Source organism: Rhincodon typus, chromosome 1 (assembly GCF_021869965.1).
Source record: "Rhincodon typus isolate 14 chromosome 1, sRhiTyp1.1, whole genome shotgun sequence".
NCBI classification, from domain to species: domain Eukaryota; kingdom Metazoa; phylum Chordata; class Chondrichthyes; order Orectolobiformes; family Rhincodontidae; genus Rhincodon; species Rhincodon typus.
Window position 1 is genome coordinate 143,165,263 of NC_063332.1, and position 26,535 is coordinate 143,191,797.

At 39.8% G+C, this 26,535-nt stretch overlaps 1 protein-coding gene across 1 annotated transcript; it reads left to right on the plus strand.

The window, feature by feature from the left end:
* Window positions 1-20,663: 20,663 nt before the first annotated feature.
* On the plus strand, window positions 20,664-24,512 carry LOC109936587 (interleukin-8-like). The gene is made up of 4 exons (XM_020535189.2): window positions 20,664-20,775; window positions 21,300-21,414; window positions 22,990-23,073; window positions 23,539-24,512. Exons 1-4 carry the CDS (start codon window positions 20,712-20,714, stop codon window positions 23,564-23,566), a joined length of 291 nt encoding a protein of 96 aa, XP_020390778.2. The 5' UTR covers window positions 20,664-20,711; the 3' UTR covers window positions 23,567-24,512.
* Window positions 24,513-26,535: the final 2,023 nt, after the last annotated feature.

The window sequence follows — 26,535 nt, forward strand, 5'->3', positions numbered from 1 at the left end:
TATCTCCTGGCAAGCTAATAGACGCAGACACAAAGACCCAGGACAAAGCTAACATAAGGACAAGATGTACAAGGTATTATTTAAACAGTGAGCTAGGTTATTGCAGTCTTTCCTGTCATAAAATGATTCACAAAATGTAGAAATTAATTTTTTTGTCACACCTTTACTTGTGGCTTGATGGTAGTTCAAATAACAAATTGTTCTCTTTGTGGTCAAACACACCAAAGCAGGCCAGGCAGCATCGGAGGAGTAGGAAAGTTGATGTTTTGGGTTGGGACCCTTCTTTTGCCACGCCTGCCGTGTTCCTCCAGCTCCACACTGTGTTATCTCTGACTCCAGCATCGGCAGTTCTTACTATCTCCAAGTACCTGGAGTGTCGTTTGTTGAAAGGATCTCGTTGCTTATCCCAGCAGGCGCTAGTAGCAGTTTCTGACAAGTTCCCCTTTAAATTCCAACATACTAAGCTCACAGATGAGTGGTCTGCTTCCCTTTACCAGCTTCTCATTTGTCTCATTCCTGTTTGCCATGGCCGATTTTACAGTTATAGTTTGATGATATTCTCTCTCTCTGTAAATGACCTCTCTTCTTTCACTCTGCTGCTTCACTCCCAAGGAAACGGTCTGCCCTGTTATACCCCATAGCCTTTTATCTAATTTGCTAAGAACAGTTGTTTACATTCTTGTTTCGCTAAGGAATCAAACTGCAATTGTGGTGCCAGACCTTCTCTGATTACTGTATCTTAGACCTCAGGTCCCCATTAGTAGCTATTTATTCTCCCAGGCTAATCACTATCCACTCCTTTGTCTGTCCAACTGCTTTGGGCTCTGTCTCCATCTTTCATTTACTCCTTATCCCCTCACCCCACCCTATCTTCTGCATAAAAAAACAAGCTTTTCCTAGCTACTATCAGTTCTAAAGAAGGGTTACTGGATGCAAAATGTTAACTCTGATTTCTCTCCACAGATGCTGCCAGACCTGCTGAGATTTTCCAGCAATTTCTGTTTTTGTTTCTGATTTCCAGCATCCATACTTCTTTCGGCTTTTATCTATCATGTCCATCTCTGAGTCAAAGGACACATCAATGCTTTATGCAGAAGTGAACCCATGGGTTCTGGCAGCCTTTCAGACTGTTCCAAGGGGCAGGGCATATTTTGCTCCAACATCATTTGCAAATTCGTAGCTTTCATTTGGTCCACATCTTTGTTCAGGACCGTCACACTTACCTGAACTTTATATGTCACTTGTCCTGACCTTGTGTCAACCATGCCTCTTACCCACGTTGGGCTGTTTTCGTGATTTTTACAATAAAATCCATTCCCTGTATCAAACAGTCTCTCTGGCTTGGTGGAGTCTTGTGTCCTGCATCGGCATACTTGATGCATTTCCCCACAATCCCTGCCCCAGTCCGGAAAGCTCATTAACCTGGTGCAGAGTCTTCTCCCCATTAGCAACTCTGCCATTGCTATCCCTGTAGTTGTATGTGGGGTGGTCCTATAATCAAATAAGAACCCTGGCAGCTTGGTATCTAGCAAGGCTATAGGCTGTTTCTTCAAGCCAGCCTTCAAAGTTTGGACTGCTCTTTCTGCAGGCCACTGGAACATGGGTGGTATGGAGTTGTCCTTATATCTTAAATCCCGCCGAGCTGGTTTGTTGTTCCGCAGACATTTCATTACCATGCTTGGTAACATCCTCAGTGCAGCCTCTGATGAAGCGTCAGTGTGTTTTCCCGCCTGGTTTTTAAACTCTGGGGTCCGTTGCACGAGCACGAGAATTCCTGGAAGCATGGCACTCCACGAAGCATGCTATTAATAAACACATTGAATTCGACCCCATATACATTCCACTATGGAGGAAACCCGGAAGTGAGGCAATCCATCGCAACAAACCCCAGAGTTTAAAAACCAGGCGGGAAAACACACCGACTCTTCATCAGAGGCTGCACTGAGGATGTTACCAAGCACAGTAACGAAACGCCTGCGGAACAACAAACCAGTTTGGCGAGCCAACCAACCTCAACACGCACAACCCTAGCTACAGATCTACTCCATAATCTTAAATCCCATTCGACTTTAGGAAGTACCCAAATTCCCTGCTGGTAAACTATGGCCCATTATCTGTGACCAATACTTCCAGGACTTTGTGTATTTAAAAAGAAGCCCCTCAGAGTCTGAAAAGTTTCAATAAGGTCTCTCTAATCTTTTTCAACCTCAATGAGTGCAAGCTCAACCTAATCACCCCCTGCTCAAAAGAAAGTCCTTCAATAGCTGGAGTCAATCTAGTGAACCTTCTCTAGACTGCATCTGTAGTGATTATTTATTTATCTATTAATTTATTTTTATTCATTTTGTGGGATGTGGGTGTCACTGGCTGGTCAACATTTATTGAACGTCCCTAGTTTCCCTTGAGAAGGTGGTAGTGAGCTGCCTTCTTGAACTGCTGCAGTCCTCCTGCTGTAGGTTGACCCACAATGCTATTAGGGAGGGAATTCCAGTATTTTGACCCAGGGACAGTGAAGGAACACCGATACATTTCCAATTCAGGATTGTGAATGGTTTAGAGGAGAACTTGATTGGGGTGGTGTTCCCATGCATCTGCTACCCTTGTCCTTCTAAATGGAAGTGGCCGTGGGTTTGGAAGGTGCTGTCTGAGGATCTTTGGTGAAGCTCTGCAATGCATCTTGTAGATAGTACATACTGCTGCTACTAAGTGTCGGCGGTGGACGGAGTGGATGCTTGTGGATGCAGTGCCAATCAAGCGGGCTGCTTTGTCCAGGGAGGTGTCAAGCTTCTTGAGTGTTGTTGGGGCTGCACTCATCCAGGCAAGTGGGGAGTATTCCATCACACTCCTGACTTGTGCCTTGTAGATTGTAGCCAGGCTTTCGGGAGTCAGGAGCTGGGTTAGTTGCCGCAGTATTCCTAGCCTCTGGCCTGCTCTTGTAGCCATTGCATTTATGTGGTGAGTCTAGTCAAGTTTCTGATCAATAATAACTCCCAGAATGTTGATAGTGGGGGATTCAGTGATGGTAACACCATTGAATGTCAAGGGGAGGTTGTTAGGTTGTCTGTTATTGGTGATGGTAATAGCTTGGCATTTGTGTTGTGTGAATGTTACTTGCCACTTGTCAGCCCAAGGCTGGATATTGTCCAGATCTTGTTGCATTTGGACATGGACTGCTGCAGTGTCTGAGGAGTCACGAATGGTGCTGAATATTGTGCAATCATTGACTAACATCCCCACTTTGGATCTTATGATGGAGGGAAGATAATCAATGAATATCAGATGAAGATGGTTAGGCCTAGGACACTATCCTGAGGAACTCCTACGGAGATATCCGGGAGCTGAGATGTCTGACCTGCAGCAACCACGACCATCTTCCTGTGCATCTGGTATGACTTGAACCACTGGACAGTTTGTCCCCTGACACACATTGATTCCAGTTTTAGGACTGCTTGATGCCAAACTCAGTCAAAATGCCTTGATGTCAAGTGCTGTCACTCTCACCTCACCCCTCTGGAATTGAGCTCTTCTGTCCATGTTTGAACCAAGACTGTAATGAGGTCAGGAGCTGAGTGACCTTTGCAGAACCCAGTCTGGGCATCACTGAGTACGTTATTGCTGAGCAGGTGCTGCTTGATAACACTATTGATGACACTATCCATCACTTTACTGATCATCGAGAGGAGACTGATGGGGCAGTAATTGGCCAGGTTGGATTTGTCCTGCTTTTTGTGTACAGGACGTAATTGTGCAATTTTCCATGTTGTCGGGTAGATGCCACTGTTGTAACTGTACTGGAACAGCTTGGCTAGGGGAGCAGCAAGTTTTGGAGCACAAGTCTTCAGTACTATTGCAGGAATGTTGTCAGGGCCTGCAGCCTTTGCAGTATCCAAAGTCTCCAAACGTTTCTTGATACCACGTGGAGTGAATTGAATTAGCTGTAGTTCTGGGGAATGCTGGGGAATACTGGAGGAGGCCAAGGTGGATCATTCACTCTGCACTTCTGGCTGAAGATTGCAGCGAATGTTTCAGCCTTATCTTTTGCACTGATGTGCTGGGCCCTTCCATCATTGAGGATGGGGATATTTGTGTAGCTTCCTCCTCCAGTGAGTTGTTTAATGGTCCACCACCATTCACGACAGGATGTGGCAGGACTGCAGAGCTTAAATCTGAACCATTGCTTGTGGGATCACTTCATTCTGTGTATCACTTGCTGCTTATGCTGTTTGGCATATTAGTCCAGTTGGCAGCTTCACCAAATTGATAACTCATTTTCAGGTGTGCCTGGTGCTGCTCCTGGCATGCCCTCCTGCACTGTCCATTGAAGTGGGATTGATCCCCTGGTTTGATGGTCATAGTTGAGTGGGGGATATGCCAGGCCATGAGGTTACAGATTGTGCTGGAGTACAATTCTGCTGCTGTTGATGGCCCACAGCGCCTCATGGATCCCCATAGATCTGTGTGAAGTCTGTCCCATTTAGCACAGTGATAGTGCCATACAACACGATGGAGGTTATTATCAATGTGAAGGCTGAACTTTGTCTCCACAAGGACTGTGCGGTGGTCGCTCTTACTGATACTGTCATAGACAGATGCATCTGCAGCTTGCAGATTGGTAAGGATGAGGTCAAGTATGTTATTCCCTCTTGTTGGTTCCCTCACCACCTGCCGCAGACCCAGTCTAGCAGTTATGTCCTTTAGGGCCCAAGCAACTCAATCAGTAGTACTGCTGCCAAGCCAGTCTTGGTGGTGGACATTGAAATCCCCCAACCAGAGTACATTTTGTGCCTTTGCCATCCTCAGTGCTTCCTCCAAATGTTGTTCAATATGGAGGAGTACTGATTCATCAGCCGATGGAGGACGGTAAGTGTTATTCAGCAGGAGGTTTCCTTGTCCATATTTAACCTGAAGCCCTGAGACTTCATGGGATCCAGAGTCAATGTTGAGGACTCCCAGGGCAACTCCCTTTTGACTGTATACCATTGTGCCACCACCTCTCTTGGGTCTGTCCTGTCAGTGATGTAGGACATATCCAGGAATGGTGATGGTGGTGTCTCGGACATTGTCTGTAAGGTATGATTCCATGAGTATGACTATGTCAGGCTGTTGCTTGACTCGTCTGTGAGTCAGCTCTCCCAATTTTTGGCACTAGCCCCCAGATGTTAGTGAGGAAGACTTTGCAGGGTCGCAAGGCTATTATTGCTGTTGTCTTTTCGGGTGCATAGGTCAATGCCAGGTGATCCTTTGAGACTTTGTAGTGATTGGTTTGGTAGGCTATTTCAGAAGGCAATTGAGAGTCAACCGCATTGCTGTGGGTCTGGAATCACATATAGGCTAGACCAGGTGAGGATAGCAGATTTCCTTTCCTGAAGGGCATTAGTAAACCAGATCGAGGTCAGCCAGGTGGACCTCATATAATATGAGTTCCCTGATTGGGGCTGTTAATCTTGTCCAATCAGGGAGCCCTGGATGACAGATATAAACAGGAGTGTCAGAGGTTCTGTTCACTTTGAGAGCTGGCTCTGAGGAAACTGGATCAGTGTTAAGGACTCTCCATGTGTAAATAAAGAGTGACTTGGTGACAGGATACCAGCCTCTGTGGAGTTACTTCAGCCTCCAATGCCAATATATCTTTATTAGGTTAGGCAACCAAAATTATTCAGTCTTCCAGGTGTGAACTGACTAGAGCTTTGTATACATTTAGCAAGACCTCGCCTATTTTTTTAAACTCTATTCCCTTTGAAATAAAAGCCAACAGTCAATTTGACTTCACTATTACACACTGAATTGGAATTCCCTCCTGAATAGCACTGTGGATCAATCAACACCAGGTGGACTGCAACAGATCAAGAAGGCAACTCACCACCACTTTTCCAAAGGCAAGCAGAGATGGACAATAAGTGCTGGCCCAGTCAGCGATGCCCACAACCCATGAATGAATAAAAACAACTTGGATGCTAGCATTTTGTGATACATAAATGAGGACCCTAATCCATCTGTTCTGCAGTTTTCTTCAGTCTTTCTCCATTTCAGTAACATTCAGCTCTTCTTTTCCTCCCACCAAAGTGCAGGACCTCAAATGTTCCTATATTATATTCTATCTGTCAAGTTTTTGCCCAAACACTTAACCTGTCAATGCTTGTAGACTCTTTGTGTTATCCTCACCACTTGCCTTCCCAACTATTGTTGTGTCATCTGTAAACTTGGCTACGGTACATTCACTACTGTCATCTAATTATTTATGTATAAGTCATGTGTATTGTGAATAATTGTGGTACCAGCACTGATTCCTGTGGCAATCCCGTAATTACAGATTGCCATTCTGAATTTGACCCCATTATCTAAACTCTTTGTCTTCTGTTATATAAATAGCTTTATTTTTGATAGCTTATCAAATTCTTTTGGCAGTCCAAATATATTACATCTACTAGTTCCTCTTTATCTATCCCACTTGTTATATCTTCAAAAACGCTAATAAAGTTGTCAGGCATGATTTACTGTCATGAAGCCGTATTGTCTCTGGTTGATTTTATAATGTATTTCAAAACGTTCTGCTATTATTATAATAAGCTCTATCATTTTCCAGATACTAAGCAAACCAGCTTTATCCCCTTCCTAGAATTAGTCTTAATCTTTGCTGTTAGCCATGAACTTTTTTTTTGGAAATACCTGGCATTGTTCGTCAACCATCTTTTCTACTAAACTTCTCTCTCAGTGCATTACAGTTAACTCTGCCCTCATCCCTAGATAATTACCCTTATTTGAGTTTTGCACATTTGTTTCTGAACCAAGTTTATCACTCTCAAACTGAATGTGAATTCTACCATAATATGGTCACTGTTCTCTAGGGGATTCTTTTACTCTGAGATAATTTATTAAACTGGCTTCATTAAAGATTACCAGCTTCAAAACAGCCTGATCGCTCTTGGATCCGTGACATATTGTTCCAGGAAACTGTCCTGAATATATTCTATGAATTCTTCCTCATGGCTACCTTTGTCAATTTGATTTTCCCAATCTACATGAAGATTAAAATCACCCATGATTAACGTACATGTTTTACATGCCTTTGTTATCTACTCATTCATTCTTTGTCCTACATAGCAGCTACTGTTAGAGAACATAGACTATTCCCACCACTGTCTTTTTCCTGGTGTTACCTCCACCAATATGATTTCTGTATTGATTGATCCTAGATCATTTGCTATCGCACTAAATTCGACTTTACTAACAAAGCTACCCCGTCACTCTTCTATTCCTGCCTTTGCTTTAAAAGTCACATAGCTTTAATCACCTGTAATGTCTACAAGATCATATTCATGAACCTCTATTCATGTTATTTATTTATTGATTTTGATTTGACTGTTAAACGCATTAAGTAAAGAGCTGTTGATTTTGCCTTTTTTTTTACCACTTTTCATCCTTTGACCCTACTTGATACTGTTGTTTACACAGCACAGTAGAAAATAAAGCTCTAAAGGATGAAAAATGGAAAGGATACTGGGAGAAAATAAGACTGAATGTTAATTAAGAACAAAAATAAAGAATGGGATTTTTTAAATGAGAAAGAAATAAGAAGACAAACTTAAAGAAAATGAATTAGTAAAAGACAGAAAACTGATAAAACAAACAAACAAACAATAAATATCACAATGCTGCCCACAGTGACAAGGTATTGTTAAAGATTAATGCTCACTACTCAGATACTCACCAAAGTAAGTACAACTACAATTCGCTTTGAATGAAAATCAATCAGGTGTCTTTTTTATGCCAGAGGGACATTTGTAGAAATAGAAATCTGTGGCCTTGAAATGTAAGTGGGTGCAATGTAGGCACAGGGCTATGTCCCTATACCTGAATGGTCGGTTCCCTTTGGGTATCATTTCAATGGCACAGTGCAAGATCAAAAAGTTGCTAGAAATGCAATTGGCCTCAAATAATCAGGTATGGGTGTTGGATGGATGACTGAATAACAGCATCATGGTGGAAGGTCATGACCTGGGGATCAAACTTGCGTAAGAGATAGAGAGAGGTCAGGGAGTTTAGAGTGGGTTTAGGGATCAAGATTTGGTGACAATACTAATAGATTAGGGAATCGCCAGCTGGGGACTGCAAGCACTGAAATGTGAGGCAGGGTCAGTAAAAGAAATTCATCAGCCAGGAAAGAGGGCGGCCAGGATTTGAGTTTGGAAATAGAGGCCGGAAGCAGTGACCGGGTGATTGTGGTGAAAAAAAAGAGAAGCACTAACTAGCTAGATATGATGACTAGTAGGAGAAAAAAGTCCATTGTGTGTCAATACCATGCTGAGTAATGTCATGTTTCTTCTATCAGCGGGGTCTGCGTGATCAGACACATCCTGTGGACAGAAAAAACAGGAAACGCTGTAGTACAATTGACAGACAAACGTGCACAGCAACAACTAAAAAGTAGAATGCAATCACATGGCTATTAATTTTTTCTATAATGTCATTCAATATAACAAAATAGTATCTATTTCGCATGACTGAAGTCAATAATTCATACAGTTACAACAGAATTCCTATCACAAGGAAGTGACATCCAATAGTCATTGATGTACTCATTATTTATGCAATTAATGATTACAGTTAGGGTACTGATAAATTACAAAATGTCTCATCATTGGATAAGTGACACTTTTTTATGTATATGACTGCTAAATGCAATGATTTCTTTCAAGCTTATTTGATTTTCTATGGAATTATTTCCAAAGTTTTAACATAAAACTGTGACTGTACCAAATCTATGTAATGCAGAGGATGAATAAAACAAGGCAACATTTCTTTCACTATATGGAATGATAAAATGAAAGGAAACTAATTGAATATGAACAAGGAGAAAGAATGCGATGAACATGTAAATAGAGAAAATAAAATTCTAACAAAAAATGTGAGAATAGGAAATTAAAGAGTAAATCATTGAACCCCTATAGTGTGGAAGTCGGCCCTTCAGGCCATCGAATCCACACTGACTCTCCAAAGAACATCCCACCCAGACCCACCTCCCTACCTTATTCCTGTAACCCAGCATTTCCCATGGCTAATCCACTTCCCTGGACACTATGGGCAATTTAGCATGGCCAATCCACCTAACCTAAAGGACCTAAAAAGGGCAAATAAACAGGGAAAATTGAAGGTGCGAATGTCCACATGACAAAACTGCAAGGCAAAGCATGAAAAAGTAAAAATAGAATATGTAACATTTGGTATGAGTGTAACTGACAGAATGAGTTAAAAAGAAGTACAAATGAGAAAATAAGTGAAACTAAGGAGGAAAATTAATGCAGAGATATAAAAACTGACCACTTGAAAACTGATGAAAGCTTTGGACAAAAGGAATAGAAAAGCAAACAGCAACAGTGGAAGTAAATTACAGCAACGTTAGACAGTAAAAAGTGAATGAAAAGTGAATAGAATACCTTAAAATGTTACAAATAACTAGGGAGTTGTGTGTAGGGATGGCCATTACAACTCAAACATAGCATTAGCATATAAAACAAAATAGAAAAAGGAAGAATGTCTTTTAGAACTAAGCAGAAAGCTAGCAAAATTACAAAATGGCTCAGGGAAGTATGAAAAAAAAGCAAAAATTGAGATCTAGAGGAAGGAAACAGAAGATCCACCAAATTTTAATTAATCTGTTTTTTTAAATTTTTAGTTCAACAGAATAGCTGACATGAAGCAGACAGAAAAGTTATTCCAAGGATTCTGATTTTCTTCAGTTACTGCCAAAATGTTTCATTGTCAGTAATAATCATGCTTTATTCAAACAGCATGAAGCTGTAAATTCCCCCAACTTCCCCCCCCAACTAACTTTGCATCCCCAATTGCATTGAAATTGTTAAAATATTAAATGCTGACGAGATTATCTTATCATTACACCCATTAATATTGGGAAACCTGTGAGTTACCTGAGAATAATATCATCTGCAATAAGGTGGGGGTTTTATGTATGAATCAGAGCTGAAAATCAGGTTTATATCTCAGTATGAGGTCATTCTTGTCATTATAACCCCGAACAAGACTACTAAAATTCTTTTTGCTTTAAGTCCGTTGATACCAAAAAGTCATAAGATTGCTGCTGCATTGTTATTCTTGTAAAATTAATCATTATGAAAAGAAACATAGCAATTAGCTATTCAATTCAATTAGCTTTCACAATGTAAAAAGTTAGGCTGCGTGTCTACAATTTAAAACCTATTCTGTTCTCAGACTTAAAAAAAAGCAGACGTTTTTGATACAAGGATCGAGAACTTCAAAAGTATTATGCTGTAAACAGGCAAATTAACATAACTTATTTAACCCATGAGATAGCAGCAAACATTTGATGTGACAAACATTTAAACAGCAACAAGATGAATGGAAAGGAAACAAATCAAACTCACACAATTTCACACACACACACATAGCATTCTCTCTCTCTCTCACACACACACACACACACGCGCACTCCCTCTCTCTGGCAGACACTCTTACACAAACACAGAACTACACACATGCACACACATATTGGCATTCTATCACAAACACAATCTCATGCAGACATGAACTCCCACAAACTCATACATGTAGTCCCAGACAGATTCACACAGTACACTCTCACATAGCAAGAAAACAGAAACTTTCACACAAATACTTTCACACACCCATTCACATAAACACTCGGACACATAGTCCAAGTCACCCTCCAAATATTCCATCCTAACTTAAAACTACCGAAATGTTTCTCCTCCTTCATTATCCCTGGATCATAATCCTGGAACTCCCTTCTCAGCAACATGCATCACAGTGACTGCAGCATTTCATGAAGGCAGCTCACCATCATCTTCACAAGGACAATTAGGTGGGCAACAAATGTTGGCCTGGTCGATGATGAAAGGTTTAAAGAAAATATGCCCTGACAGCAGGAAGATGTGTCTTCACCTCATGGCCTGCCAAATCCTCACCCTAAGGTCAGCTCCAGCGGAGGCAACAGCACAGTATTGGCAGGGAGAGTGGGCTGTGTGCTGAATGGAGGCAGCCTCTCGGCCATCCCAATAATTAGCTCCGGTGGTGTCAGTAGCAGCAACATACAGCTCCTTCCAGCATTCATGGGCCAGCAGCAACATTGTCAGCGGCAACAAGAATGTCAGGAGGCTCCTCCTGGCGATTGAAACAAGACTCGCAGGCCAAGCTAAACTTCAGGCCGTGGCTAGGCCCAGGTGCCTGAGTATTCCAAACACCTTTATGGAGATAAGACTCTAGACTTTAAGATCTGGACATTTATTACGTTTTAGCTCTTTTATAAAAAAATTTCTTTATTTTTGTAAAAATTCTGGTTTTATAACAAGGTGGCACCGGAGAATGGCAACTTTGTACACTTTTCACTGTACTCATGTATTCCTATACTTCAGTACACATGACAATGAAACCTAATTCTGATTTTAATTCTAAACCCTGGTTCAGTGAAGAATGCAGGGGGGCAGATCAGGAATAGCACCAGGCATTGCTGAAAATGCAGTGTCAGCCCGGCGAAGCTTCAAACAAGCAGAAGCAGTACATGATAACGAGACTCAGCAATCGCACAGCCAAAGGATGAGATTTAAGCTTTGCTGCCCTGCCACATGCAGTCATGCATGGTGATGGACGATTAAACAACCAACAAGAGGTGGAAACTCCACAAATATCTCCATCCTCTGAGATGAGGAGGCCCAGGACATCAGTGCAAAAGACAAGGCTTGGAGCATTTGTATCCATCCTCAGTAGAACTAGTGAACAGATGACCCATCCTGACCTCTTCCTATGGTTCTCAGAATCACAGATGCTAGTCTTCAGTCCATTCGCTCCATGGGAGATCAAGTTCTGACTGAAGGCAGCAAAAGTATTGAAGATTTGCATTCCAGAATTGGCCATATCCTACACCAAGCTATCCTGGTGCATTTACAACACTGACATCAACCCACCCAAGTGGAAAATTGCTTGGGTATACCCTGTCCACAAAAAAAAGGAGGCACATTCAAGCAGCCAATTATTGCCCCATCTCAATCATCAATGAAATGACGGTAGAGGTAATCAGCAGTGCCGTCAAGTATCTCTTACTGAGCAATAACCTGCTCAGTTTGGCTTCTGCCAGGGCCATTCAGTTCCTGACCTCATTACAGCCTTGGTTCAAACATGGGCAAAAGAGCTGAATTCCAGAGGTGAGGCAAAACTAACTGTCCATGACATCAAGGCTGCATATGGCCATGTGTGGCACCTAAAAGCACTAGAAAAACTAGAGTTAATGGGACTGAGGGGAAACTCCCATTTGGTTGGAGTCACACCTAGAATTAAGGAAGATGGTTATATTTGTAGAAGGTCAATCATCCCAGAACATCACTGCTGGAGTTTCTCAGAGTCGTGGCCTATGCCCAGCTATCTTCAGCTGCTTCATCACCTTCCCTCCATCATAAGGCCATAAGTCTGGACATTTTCTGGTGGTTGCATAATGAGCAGCATCATTCCTGACTCCTCTGATACCTTAGGAGTCCATGACCATGGATAACATGCAAGACCTAGATAACATTCATGGTAAATGACAATAACACCATGCCACATAAATGCCAAGTAATCATTGAAAACGGAAACCCAGCCATTTTCCCTTGACTTTCAAATGCATTATCATCACTGAATCGCCGACTGTCAGACAGTGATAGAAAGACACTTCCTTTTTTGCAGTATCCTGGATTTCTAAACTGATAACTTTCTCTTTTTGACAAAATCCTGGGTCTCTGAACCAGGCCATTTCTTTATTAAATGTGTCCTGAGTCTGCTGATTTTGGTTGTCTCATGTCAATGGTGTCTTCGATAAAGCTGTATGCAGCTTATCTTCAATCTCAAAAAGCCAGGAAATCTGTGCTCACATATGAAGTCTCTGCATGCAGATTTCAACTTGCTGTTTCCATTGAACATTTGCATTAAGCTCTTGTGGTTACTTTACTGATGAACTCAACATGTTGACTTTCTCATTCTTTTCACTAGGAAATTGTTCCTTACTTGGCATGACACCTATCATTGGTACTGATTTTCCTTTAGCAGGAGAATGGCACTAATTTGTGGCGCATATACGGAGAGCTGGTGTTGATGCAATGAGCTGAATAGTCTCTTTCTACCTACTAACACTTCTGTGATTCAGTGAAGATGAAGAAATGAAATTTTCAATGAGAACTTGTGCCTTCTCAGCATCTTTTTCCAATCTGCCATAATAATTTGTTCCCAAGCTTATGTAGCCATTTGAATAACTTGAGTTAAAAACTCATCAATAAAGTGAGATGGTGCACTCTTCTCAATAGATTTCTCTTCATTTACATCCTCTTGAAACTTTCTTCAGTGATAGGAACATATTTCTGCCAATCCTACTAGTCACAGGTTTGGCAATAAATGATGAGATCTTCAATGTCTTTGGAGATCAATGACCGGATTCTGGCTCTGCACCTCCTGATCCTCAAGTGTCTCTAAGTTATCCTTTCAAAGACCTCTTTCCAAAGTGAAGCTGGAAGAACCAGTCTTCCATCATACATCAGTAAGTCATTTATGTTTGTGAAATGCTGTCAGCGTTAAAAATATGCATTCGTTACCAAACCACGTACAGTCTGGCTCTCCTTTAACATAATAGCGATGAATGGTGACATATTCCAGGTAATTCTTGTGTTCCTGTTTTATTTGGCATAGTCAATTGTGGCCTCCATGTCATATCAAAAATACGAACTGATTATCATAAATTAACATAACTTAAGTGGAGTGGGTTTTGCCTTCTTTTCGGGCTCCTCCACAAGTCAATATGAAGCTCTATGAAATTTTCCACAGGAACTGAATGGATTCTACCGATCTTCTTTTCAAAGGCTGATCCTCTCCTATGAGGATTTCTTTTCCACTCACCATCTAAGTGGCTTTCTCCATAGTCAAACCTTCTTTGGATCACGACAAAGCTGACAAAGATTCTTGACTGCTTGCTCACTATCTGATATTTCCTGTTCCTGTGATTTCATGACTGGCTGTTTTTTGACCAATCGCATGTTGACTGTAACAACTTCAATCCCTCCACCATTTGAAGAATACCAATGTTGAGACACTCAACATCATTCAGCATTCATGCTCAAGAATGAGAATTCTTTGATTGTGAATTATGCACGCGTCCTCAACTATCTGACGTCCTTGTTGCGTATCTTTCCTTTTGTAAGCTATATCTCCTGTACCATCTTATTGCACTGTTGTAGAATTTAGAAAGAATTAGAATATCCTTTATTGTCACATGTACTCAAGAACAGAAATACAGGAGTACAGTGAAAAGTTTACACTGTCAACCCATATAGTGCCATCTTCGGTATAAAGTTCATAGGTACAAATCTTAGATACAAAACACAGATATAAAGGGAAAAAGAAAGGAAGAAAAGCTACATTCCTTATGGTTCTTCAGTGTATAAGTTAGAAAAATGAAAATAAAGTTAAAAAGATAAGCATTACAGTCTTTCAGTAGATCAGTGCAGGGGGTGTAAACATTGTTTCTTCAGCCATAGTATAGTATCTGATACTATAGTAACACTTGGCTTATTTCAAGCTCAAAACTAGTGAGGTATCCTTTTCCATATATATCTTCTTGCCAAAACGTTTGGATTGGATTATTTATTTCCACTAGGAATAGCTTCAACTTTTTCTTCTGCTGTAACCTGTTCTATCTCATTAACTTCTTTGGCTGAGTAGCTATTGGACATCTTGGCACTCTGTAACTGCATCCTACGTCTATGCATCTTCAGGATGTGATATGTTGTTTTACAGATGAAGCATTATTTTTTAATAGCTGGGTACCGTTATGCCTGTGATGTTTCTTTGCTCCATGGTTTTGACACTGACACTTAGTATCTGTTGCCTAGCCTACTCTCTATATTACTTTCACATGGGTATCTTTAGAGTTTTAGGACCTGAATGGATTCTATTGATCTTCTTTTCAAAGGCTGATCCTCTCTTCTGAGGACTTCTGTTCCACTCACCATTTAAATGGCTTTCTCCATAGTCAAATATTTGGATTGCAACAAATCTGACAAAGACTCTCCCAACACAAAAGAAATCAATAACAGTTCTGCTGTTTATGATTTCTGACTTCCAAACTTGATAGTCACATTTTGCCACAATCTATAGAGAGCATTAATGAAATTATATATGGATTCCCCTGGATGTTGAACCTTTTGGTTAAATCTTGGTCTTTCATTAATTTAAATTTTTCTAAGGTACTTGCCAAAAAATTTCAAAACTTCATCAAAAGTATCCATTTCTTCTTTTATACCTGATGAGCTGTAACATCATAGGCCAAACTGATTACAAAAGTATATTTGTGTATTCAGTTTCTGATTAAGAACCTAGTTTGCAAGCCAATGTATCTTAAAAGCTGTTTTCTCAAAGATTCCAACTCTGTGTTCTATTTGACTCATCTTTGAAATTAAATCTTCCTAGCAACATTATTTCTGCTGCCTTGTCTTCCTGATGTGATTATTTATTTACCCTAATTAAAAGGCTTTTAATTCTGCTGTATAGAGTCATAGACTCATACAGACTCTTCAGTCCAACTCACCCATGCTGACCAAGTTTCTCAAAATTGCTTTATTTTCCTTGCATTAAAGCATTTCTATTATGGTAGAAGTGCTGTGATTATATTCTGCATTACTGAAGAATGTTCCCATGTTTATGTGGTCAAATGGAGGATTCCCACCTTCTGCAAGCAACATGAGTGATTTCCACTTTTTTTTGTGGCTCAATAAATGATTCCCATTCTCTTTAACATCTTTACTGAATAAATCCCACTGCCTGCAGCTTTAAAGACAGCCCATGTCTCTCAAGATCTTTATTAAATGATTCTTACTGTCTAAAGCATTAAAGACAAATTTGTGTTGTTAAGGGCTTTACTGAGTGGTTGTATAACCCAGATCCTGATTTCTTTTACAGATTTCACAAGACAATTTGTCCTGTCTGTGGTGCTAATAGCAATCCCTGTGTTTTTTTGGCCTGGATGAGTTCTGCTGTCTGTGCTCTTAATAAATTGTTCCTGCCTTTGTTATGGTTTGAATAAAGAATCTTAGTTTCTTCTGCTGCATTCATATTCTTCTGCTTTATTTCAGTTAGACTTTATCTGCTAAGGCTTCATATTTGCCCCAATATCACTTTAATTCTAGTTTTGTGACATTCCCAATGCTGCAATCCCATTTTGAAATTGCTTCTACGGCCCTGAATTTCTCTCGCTGCGTCTCCTGTGCATGTTTACAAAGTTTACAACACTTGTTCTGAGCCATAAGTACTCTGCTTACTTCTACTCTCCCTTAGCATGTAACTACATCACATTAATAAAGGTTTCACCCTTGCACATCAGGGATTTTGAATTTACTCATGGAGCCTCTGATGTCTATTCACTTTCTCGGTGAACTTTGATGTGGGGCCACTCCAACTGCTCACTGATGCCTCGACTGGAAAAGGAGACCCATGAAAGAGGGCATCCCCCTGTTTCTTCCCTGACACTCAAATTTACCTACCAGGCTTGCCATGTCTTTCCCAACCAGCTGGTCTAACAGATGCAGCTGAGTATAAAATGGCTATTCATTGGCTATTTAAGGGTCTCTTGGCACTGGGGCAGACTGGCAGCCCGACGTCTTGCCTGCTGCATGTTAGATCATAGCCAAGTAAGGGTCAAAGAAGATAAGGTGCAACTAAAGACTTGTAAAATTTCTACACTGCTCTAAACCAATAAGTTTATGTTCTCCACTAAACGAGGAAATCGTGTTGAAATCTCCAGGGACAGTCATGTTATTGCGATTTCCTGCTTGGTTCGCTGCCTGCTATCACTCCCCACTCGCATAACTTTATCACTCCACAACATTCCTGAAGCTTTTCAGATCCAGTTTTCCCACCCTTGGCACGATAGCAGAATACCCTGGGGACTATGACGCAGGAAATGCAATAGTTTCTGACATAGAAAACACATTTCAAACTCTGTCACAATGGCTTAGCTTCTAATCACTTCCTGTACCTCAGTGAGGAACAATGGCAAAAGACTCATGCAACAGTGTAACTTTACAGAAGAGATAGAGCAAACAAAACTTAAAATGCTAATTGGCAGATCCTTTGTTAAAAGAATTGAGTGAGCATACATTTAATATTTACATACAGTAAAGGATGCTTTATAGAATCATAGAATCCCTACAATGCGAAAAGAGGTTGATATGAAATGTTCCATATAATAATTTAAATAATATTGGGCATTTTAGGTTGCATAAACAACAACTTGCATTTGTATATCACCTATAAAGTAGTCCATCAGTGTTCGCTTCACTTTAGTGAAGCGTTAGCCAACAAAATTTGACAAAAGCCACAGGAGGTGATTTTGGAATCATTGATCAAAATCTTGGTTGAAGAGATAGGTTTTGAAGAGTGCCTTAAAGGAGGAGAGACGGGGTGGAGTTGTTTAAAGTAGGAATTTCAGAGCCTTGGACTGAGGTAACTAAAAGCTTGCCCACCAAAGGGGGGTGTTGAAGATCAGTGATGAGCAATGAATTGCAGAGCATAGAGACATCTGAGGGTTGTAGGACTGGCGGAGTTTATAGAGGTACAGAGGGTGGAGGCTATGGAGGGATGAAAATTGAAATATGAGGGGTTTATCAGACCTGATTCCCCCATGTCAAAATAGAGCTCGCATTTACAGTCACCATCCCACAAACGATGTAGCAATATGTTGGATGCTGTTGTATGTCATATGCGGCACCGTAAGCTAGCATGCCCATACAACAGATGCATTATCTGAACTAGCCTCAACACATGCAAAGACAGTTCAGTAGCTGTTGTACGAAAAATGCCTCAGGCATGTTACCAGGCATCTCTTGCCAATTTTGTTTCAACAATGAGCCAATTTTCCCTCAAGAATTATTAACTTGGAGTAGCTTTTCAAAAAAAAAGCCTCTCTGTTTCTGCTTTAGTTGTGTCAACATTGCAGACTCATGCCTCATTCAGTGATATGGGTAGCTCTCTTGACAGCTCTCAATTAGCAAGAAATGGGCTAAAGACTTTTAAAGGAATGTGGCTAAAATTCCAAAGATAACACTGGGACAGTCCATGTCCTGCTGTCTTAGCATGGGGAGCATTTGTTATACACTCCTGAAGTTCTAGAACTGGTGGCAGTGAACTTTTTGCTGGACTTCTGCAGTCCACGGAGTGCACATCAATAGGACAATTAGGGAAGTGTTCCAGAAATTTGACCCATTGGCAGTGATGGAAGTGTGATATAGTGCCAGGTCAGGATGATGTGTGATTTGATGGGGAACTTGCAGGTGTTGGCTTTCTGTTTGACTTTGTCCTTCTAAGTGGTGGGTTTGGAAGATGCTGGCCAAGCAGCCTTGATGAGTTGTGGCAATGTATCTTGAATATTGTAGACTGGTGACACAGCACACTGGTGGTGGATAGGAGATTGTTGAGGGTGATGGATAGGGTGCAAATCAAATGAGCTGTTTTGTCTTAGATTGTATCAAATATCTTGAGTGTTTTTGGAGTTGCATCCATTCAGGCGAATGGAAACTATTGTATCAAACTCATGACGTTTGCTAATGGTAGACAGAATTTTAGGACTCAGAAGACGAGTTACTCATCACAGAATTCCCAGCCTCTGAACTTTTCTTGTAGCAACTTGAGCACCATGATAAATGATAACTCCCAGGACATTGATAGTGGAGGATTTAGTGATGGTGACACCATTAAGTGCCCTTTATGCTAGAATGTTTCCAAACACTGGAACCTTTTCCCACATTTACCCATTGAGTTCAGTTTTGCTAGTCTTGCTTGGTCCATACCCGATTGAATGCTATTTTGGTATCAAGGGCAGTCATGCTATTCTCTTCACTTGAGTTCAGCTATTTTTCCCATTTGAACAAAGGTCAAAGTCAGGAGCTAAGTAGCTTTGGCAGAACCCAAACTGGCTATTAGTGAGCAGGTTTTTGCTGCCTAAGCGTTGCTTCACATCACTGTCAATTACACTTCCATTACTTTGTTCCTGATTAAGTTAGCTCTAAGGACTATAATTGGTCAGATTGGATCTCTTTTACAGACCAGTATACCAGGGCAATTTCCGTTCTGAGGAAGGGTCACCGGATCCAAAACGTTAACTCTGTTTTTTCCTTCACAGATGCTGCCAGACCTGCTGAGCTTTTACAGCAACTTTGTTTTTGTTCTTGATTTACAGCATCCATAGTTCTTTTGGTTTCAATTTCCACATTATTGGGTAGATGCCAGTGTTGTAGCCGTACTGGAACAGTTTAATTAAGGGTGCAGCTAGGTCTTTGGTACGAAGATCTGTGACGGGAGCCTTAACTGCACAGCTACCCACCCAATTAAAGATGCTTGTGGGAACAATTAAGAAGCATGTCTCATCCATGCTATCATTTCACTGGAGAGACCACAAGTAAACCCTGGAAGTTTTATCTGTGGGTTACTGAGGGGACCCACTACACCCCTACAAATGAGGAATGCTAATGGCATATGAACACGCATTTCCCATGCACCCACATCTCACCCAATTACTAAGGCCTGCTCCTTCACCCATGCTTCTTAAGTGTAACTTAACACTGAGGTACCGTCTCTTTGAGTAGTGACCACTGTGGCATTACTGGGGTTGCCGAGCTGCCAGCCCTCTGATTAGGATAGTGGTCAAATTAGCCCAGTCAATGAACAGTCTGCTGGTAGTAAAATACTGCCAATGAATCCACTGACCATTGATGCAAGGTTGGTTCCCATTTTCAGCTCTGGCAGCTGACTCGATAATCATCAGCAGAATTCAGTCCAGACGTTTAACATCACTAAATTATTATTATTTAACATTATTCCTGATTCAAAAACAGAAATTGCTGGAAAAGCTCAGCAGATCTGGCAGCAGATCAGATCAGACCCTGTTCTGAGGCAGGGTCACTCGAACTGAAACATTAACTCTGATTTCTCTTACAGATGCTGCCAGAACTGCAGAGCTTTTCCAGCAATTTCTGTTTTTTTTCTTTTATAGCATCTGCAGTTCTTTCCATTTTTATTATTTCTGATTAAGTTAATTTTTTGGGGACACTGCATCTTATAGCACACTAATTGTCTAATATATTAATAACATTTTAATAATACAGAACAGGAGCATTGCTGAAAAATGACATTTTATCGAACTATTTCATCTTGCACTTAGCAGAATAATTCACAAGACTATCAACAAAGGGAAAGGCAATATAAATGTTGTTTTTCCCCTTTATTGGTTATCTTGCAAAATGTAAAACTTCAACAAAATATGTTTCTTTTTCAGCAATATTCATCACATTTACTCCGTTTAAATGTTCAGTATACTCAGAGTATTGGTCATTTTGCATTGGAAATGGGTAAGTAATTTTAATAGCAGGAAAATACTTTCTCAATAGTGAATAGGAGATGAAAGAGAAGTTTGATCCTTTTTGCACGTGATTTATCATAGTTACATAATCTTTAATACATTTTTCTAGTGATGAATGCAACACATTTAACCACAACCTTCTGAAAATGCCCTCCAGCCTACGTCAACTTTCATTCGTGACTCACAGGATTTAGACAATAAATACAGACGTTGAATTATGTGGATCAGACACAGACTGCAACAATATACTACAGTAAGAAGATAAAGAATATTGCACAAGTAAATCACAATGAACAGCAAAGTGACTGTCCTTAACCTTACTCTCTTTGTACTTTATGTGGCTTCCACACAAGGTAAGAAATGAACAAACTCTAGAATTGAATGTTATTTATTCAGAATCTAGAATTAAATTTGCAATTTGCATGCAAACAAGATTTATCCTAAAGTTCTTGTTTTGAATTACTGTCGCAATTATCCATTCATTTTTCATGATACATTGAAATGGAGGCAAGTAGAAATCTACAGTGATTTGCATTTTTAGTTAAATTTTCTAGAGAAAGTTCAATTTCAATGGACAGTGTTAATGAACAGGATGCTTTTCACTTCATTCATGGATGTGAGCCTAACTTGCTCAGCCAACATTAAATGCCCATTCTGAATTGCTTTCAAGAATGTGATAATGAGTTGTTTTCTTGAATCACCATAGTTCTTCGAGTGTAGGTGTACCTATTCTAAGTTAACTGACAATAGCAGGAATATAGAAATAAAATTTCAGTACAAATGAGGAGGTACACCTCTGAAAAAGAAAATTCAACTCTGTTTTCAAAATTAGTCACTTGTATATTTTGATATTTGGTTGCATCTATTGGAATAATAGGAATGAGCCTGCGCTGTCAGTGCATCAAAACAGCTTCAAAATTCATCCATCCACAATTCATGGAGAATATTGAACTCATTCCAAGTGGGCCCCACTGTGAAAATGTGGAAATTATGTAAGTACTTACAACAAAATATTTATGAATTTTGTTTTTTTAGAAATGACATTTAAATATTGTTTTGATAAAATATTGTTTTAAAATATAGTCAGAATAGAAAAAACAACATGTAATTCGTACAAAATAGACTTGTTTAAAATGCTACAGAATTGTCCACTCATTTAGATAACTGGCTCTTCAACATTTAGAGTTTTAAATCTACACCTTATTTGTTAAGGAGAAAGAAATTACTTGAAATGGTCGCTGGTAAAATTTCCTTTAGACTCAAACAGAATGCAATTTGTTTATAGAGATGCAATTCATGTAAAGAAACCCAGAAACCCAGATTCAAGTGTTTACAGATTTCACAGTACAATAGGCATATTGCTGTGCTTTGCAACATTTGTAACATGGAACTCAGGTACAACTTTCTGATGATTAAATAAAACTCATCTGCCCATTTTGGTTTGCAGAGTTATCTGCAGTCAAATCAGACAAGTCCAGCACCCACTGATGGGTTTGCCTCACCATAACCAATCAACAAGCCAAGAGATAACAAGGTGTAGAGCTGGATGAACACAGCAGGCCAAGCAGCATCAGAGGAGCAGGAAAGCTGACATTTCGGGCCTAGACCCTTCTTCCAACATTTTAGCATTGAATTGTAAATTCTGCCAAGAAAAGATTAATCCCTCAGTAACTGGCATATTATTGCAAAACTTGTGTGACACTAAAAAAACTCCACTTGGCTTTCTTCCCCATCGGCAATAGTCATTTATTAATCATTGTATGTTTGTCAGGGCATGGATTTTAACCCTTGCCTAGAGAATTGCACTTATTGGGAGCCCCACTGATTGGCTTGTGAGCAATGCAACTTAAAATGAAATGCATGAATCCATTGCCACTAGTTTCTTGGACACAGCACAGAAATGTATCATAATCCATCTTGTCAGGAGATTGAAACTAATTTCATGCTTTTTGACAAACTCAGTAACCTAAAATAGGTAGATCAATATTATGTCACTGGTTACAGTTCATAGTTTTAACACCAATATCTTAACTCCCTGAAACCTAATCAATGTGTGGGCCAAATATTTCAGCAATGTCTACATTCTCAGCTCGTCCCAGGCACTGTCATTCACTGATACAGAGTTTGTTCTTCATCTGTTTGGAAGGTGCCTGCTTTATGCTGGATACAGAATCTGTGCTTGACAGTTTGCAACATGACAACTGTCTTGATGTCATTAGTTTCATGTCCAATCCATGCCACAGAATTAGTTACCAGTGATTTAATCCATTTTCCCAGAAACAGCATTACCAGAAAAAATATAGCCAGGGTTTCATGATACTACAATGATGCTAGCTAACTGCTGTATTAGTGCTTTTCTTTTCAGTTATTCACAATCTCACATCACAGATTTATCATAGATCTCACACTGGGGACTGCTGTCAAGTGCGCAACACCCCTAAACTGGGAATGATGCTAAAATAGACAGTTAAGAATTGCAATAACATTGTACTCATGATGTTTCGTTTTACTCCATGATCTGATAATGGACAGACAGTTTGAAATATATGTATTTTTTACTTCTTTAGTGTCACTCTTCAAAACAGTGATCGAGTTTGTCTGAATCCCAAATCTCCATGGGTGCACAAAATTATTGACAGAATAATGAGTCGGTAAGTTTCTACTCCTGTACAGGCCAAGAAATGGGAAAGGGACAGCGTTTGCACTGTGCATCCAGTTAGAGCAGAAAAAAGTCCTTGGCGTATAGCATATAGTGCGAATCCCTTTGAATCATTACATGTACCTTGCAGAAAGAACAGAATGTCAGATGGCATCCAAGATTGTATGATAGAAAGTATATCAAGGAAAATTTAGTGATCCACAGTCTGCTCTGGGATGCTTATTTGAAGATGTTTAATTAGAAGGTTAGGAGTTTGGGGAAAAACGTTATTGAGCTGCCTCTCCTAATTGCTTGAGTGCAGTTGCTGTCAGGAGCATAGGATTGCTGCATTTATATCAGTGTTTTAATGCTTAAAGACCAGAAATTCACATCAGTCCTTGACTACCTCAAAACTCCAGCTCCTTGTGGACCAAAATCTATACCTCAATTGTTTTGTTAATTTTCATATATTCTACAGTTCCAAGAAAACTACTAAAGATCAATGAAGATAACTTCACTGCAAGATTCTGAAGAAGCCTACAAATACCATTTCAAGGACTCTGTACACCTCAAGTCTTCATATTTGCTTACCATCTTGTTCAGATTTTCCAAGATCAGAACAGCAAATTAATGTATAACTGTCTGAAGTCAACATTTAATATAAATGTATTTATTTATTTAACAATGTTTGCACTTGAGAATGAAACACAGATTCTTTCTCTTTATTTTAAAGTGTACCCTGTACCATTGTATCTGATTGAGAGAATCTTGTGGCTGGAAATCAATTGGACATGTGGTTTTCATATGAGAAATAGCAGTATTTGTTGCATAAGTAGTTAATTATATTGATAAAATTGTTGGTAGATTGTCATTTGGCAGAACTACATCGATTTCTCAGGTTGCACTCTGCTGTTATCAGTGAAAAACAACGTTTACAACATTCCTTTATTTGTCAGCAAGGAATCAACTACCCTAACATCATTTTATTAATATTAAATATTTAGCCATAGTTTGGATGCAAACAAATAGAGTTCTCTGCTTCAATATAAGCAGAAGTCACAGGTTTACTAAACACTGCCACGAATATATTATTGAGTAAGCAGTCCTCTCTAGTCAGTCCCACAGCATAATGTTGAGGTTATCATATACTTTCACGTTAGTGGTCACATTAAGATGTTGCAGGGTACAGCGGAAATGTTATTTATCACTGTGACCCATTGTCAGTAATGTGATTCTGAATGGCTCAATTATTAACTGCAAGCCACCATTTTAGTTTATACACTTCAGTATTTATGAATACTCAATTTTCTATTAAGTATCTATTTTGCACAGGGAATAATAACATAATGTTATAAAAACTGTTTTTTCCAATCAATTTACTTTTTTCTAGTGTATTGCACTGCTTGGAACTTTTAATTTTATCAAGAAATAAACTATTTCATGTATCTAATGCTTAAAATGTGTAATGTCTTGCTTTGTAAACAATTGACTTTATCTTAAAAAAATAAAATATTTTGAAGTTGGCTGAGAACAAGAATACGAATTTACCGTGTAATAAGTTCCATCATATAACCAGACCACAGAGATTAACAAAAAGAACAGAACCATGATTAGCCCCCTCCAGAGAGACATGTACGAAATAGGATCTAGGGAATCCATGCCCAGCAGTAACATAAAACTCATAATAATGATGATTGCCATGCTTCAGAGATTAATTGAATTCTCAGGGAGTGATGGGTTCATTTCCTATGTTTTGTTGCGAGTAAATTGTGGGAGATTACAAGAAGTAGATATTGTGGATTGCACATTCTACCAGCAATTTGTGATTTTCTGAATTGAATTGAAACAGCTTCCTAATTCTTGAATTTCTTGCAATGGGATTAACAGCCTCTAGCACCAAACTCTCTCTCTCTCTTCTTTTCACCTCCAATCTCTGCTGCTCCCTTCTATTGTTTCCCCCTTCGTGTTGATACACTCACTGTTGCCCTCTCTCTGCTTTCCAGCTAAAATACAATAAGCAGCATATTTCTGCTGCTGGTCACACTGTTCCTTGTCCATAGCACCACCTGATGTAAATGAATAAACCTCCGAAGTGTAAAACATAACTTGCCACCAGAAGTGCTATCAGTAAATACCTTCCCACAGCAGGGAAAAAGCAGTGTGAGTACTGAGTATACATTGCAGTATTTCCTGGTGCCTGATCCAGCTTTCTGAATTGCTACTGTGGTCTCATCTTGCTTTTGTTGGTTCACCAAGAAACCCTGAATGTGCTGTAAAATTTGAAAGTGAGTTGAAAAATATTGCTCCACATGTGCTAATAGGCATCCTGCCTCTCTTTGAAGGGGTTGTATTGAAGCAGCCTAATGCTCGAGTTAAACCTGGAAGGTTGGAGCAGACAGTTTCCCAGCACAGTGACCTTTTGCCAGTTTTAAACACTCACTGCACCCAAACCCATGTAGTCATCCAGATTAAAATGCCTCTCAATGGCCTTATTTTTGTAATGAAATATTAACCTCTCTGAATAAATAACATCCTTTTGAATTTAATTGTTCAAAAAATGTAATCAATTTGCTTAGACACACCCCTATGGCAGGTGGGTTGAATTCAACTGTATTTACATTAATCAACCTGTTGGCCCTCTTGTGGTGCAGGGGTACTGTCCCTACCCCTGCTGTTAGAGACCTGGGTTCAAATCCTACCTGCTCCAGAGCTGCATAATAACATCCCTGAGTAGGTTGATTAGAAAAATAGATTAATATACAAATTTTTTAAAAATTAATCAGTCTGTTAGAGTGCTTGTGCACAGTTGTAGTGTCCTTGCCTCTGGGCCAGAAGGTCTGGGTTCATGTCTTATCTGCCCCAGATGTGTCCAAACAGGTTAATTAAGAACAGTTTAGTCAATTTCAAAAACAAAAACTGAAATTGCTAGAAAACCTCAGCAGGTCTGGCAGCATTCAGACTTAATGTTTTGGGTCCAGAATGTTCTGAGGAAGGGTCACTGGACCCAAAACATTAATTCTGACTTATCTTCACAGATGCTGCCACACCTGCTGAATTTTTTCCAGCAATTTTTGTTCCTGTTTCTGACTTACAGCAACCGCAGTTCTTTCGGTTTCAACTTAGTCAATTTGCCCTGATACACCTTGAGGGTTGGTGAATGTTGAACCCAGACATTCTGGCCTAGAGGTAGAGAAACTACAAATGCACCACAAGACTCTTACAAAATCAATTTTGCATTTAGGGATTGTTTATCCAGTTGTGAAACCACACATTAACAACGAGCTATGGTGCATAGGCAGGTTCACTGTTCCGAGAACTCTGCGTGGCAACATAGGGGGAGGAGCAGACCAGTCAGTCCCTAAGCCTACTGCATGAAGTTGTAGCTGTTGTTTAATTTTTACGTGGAATGTTAACCTCTATAACTAGGCAGGAGTTCATTAACATCAGCAACAATACACCACAATTAATATGGTTC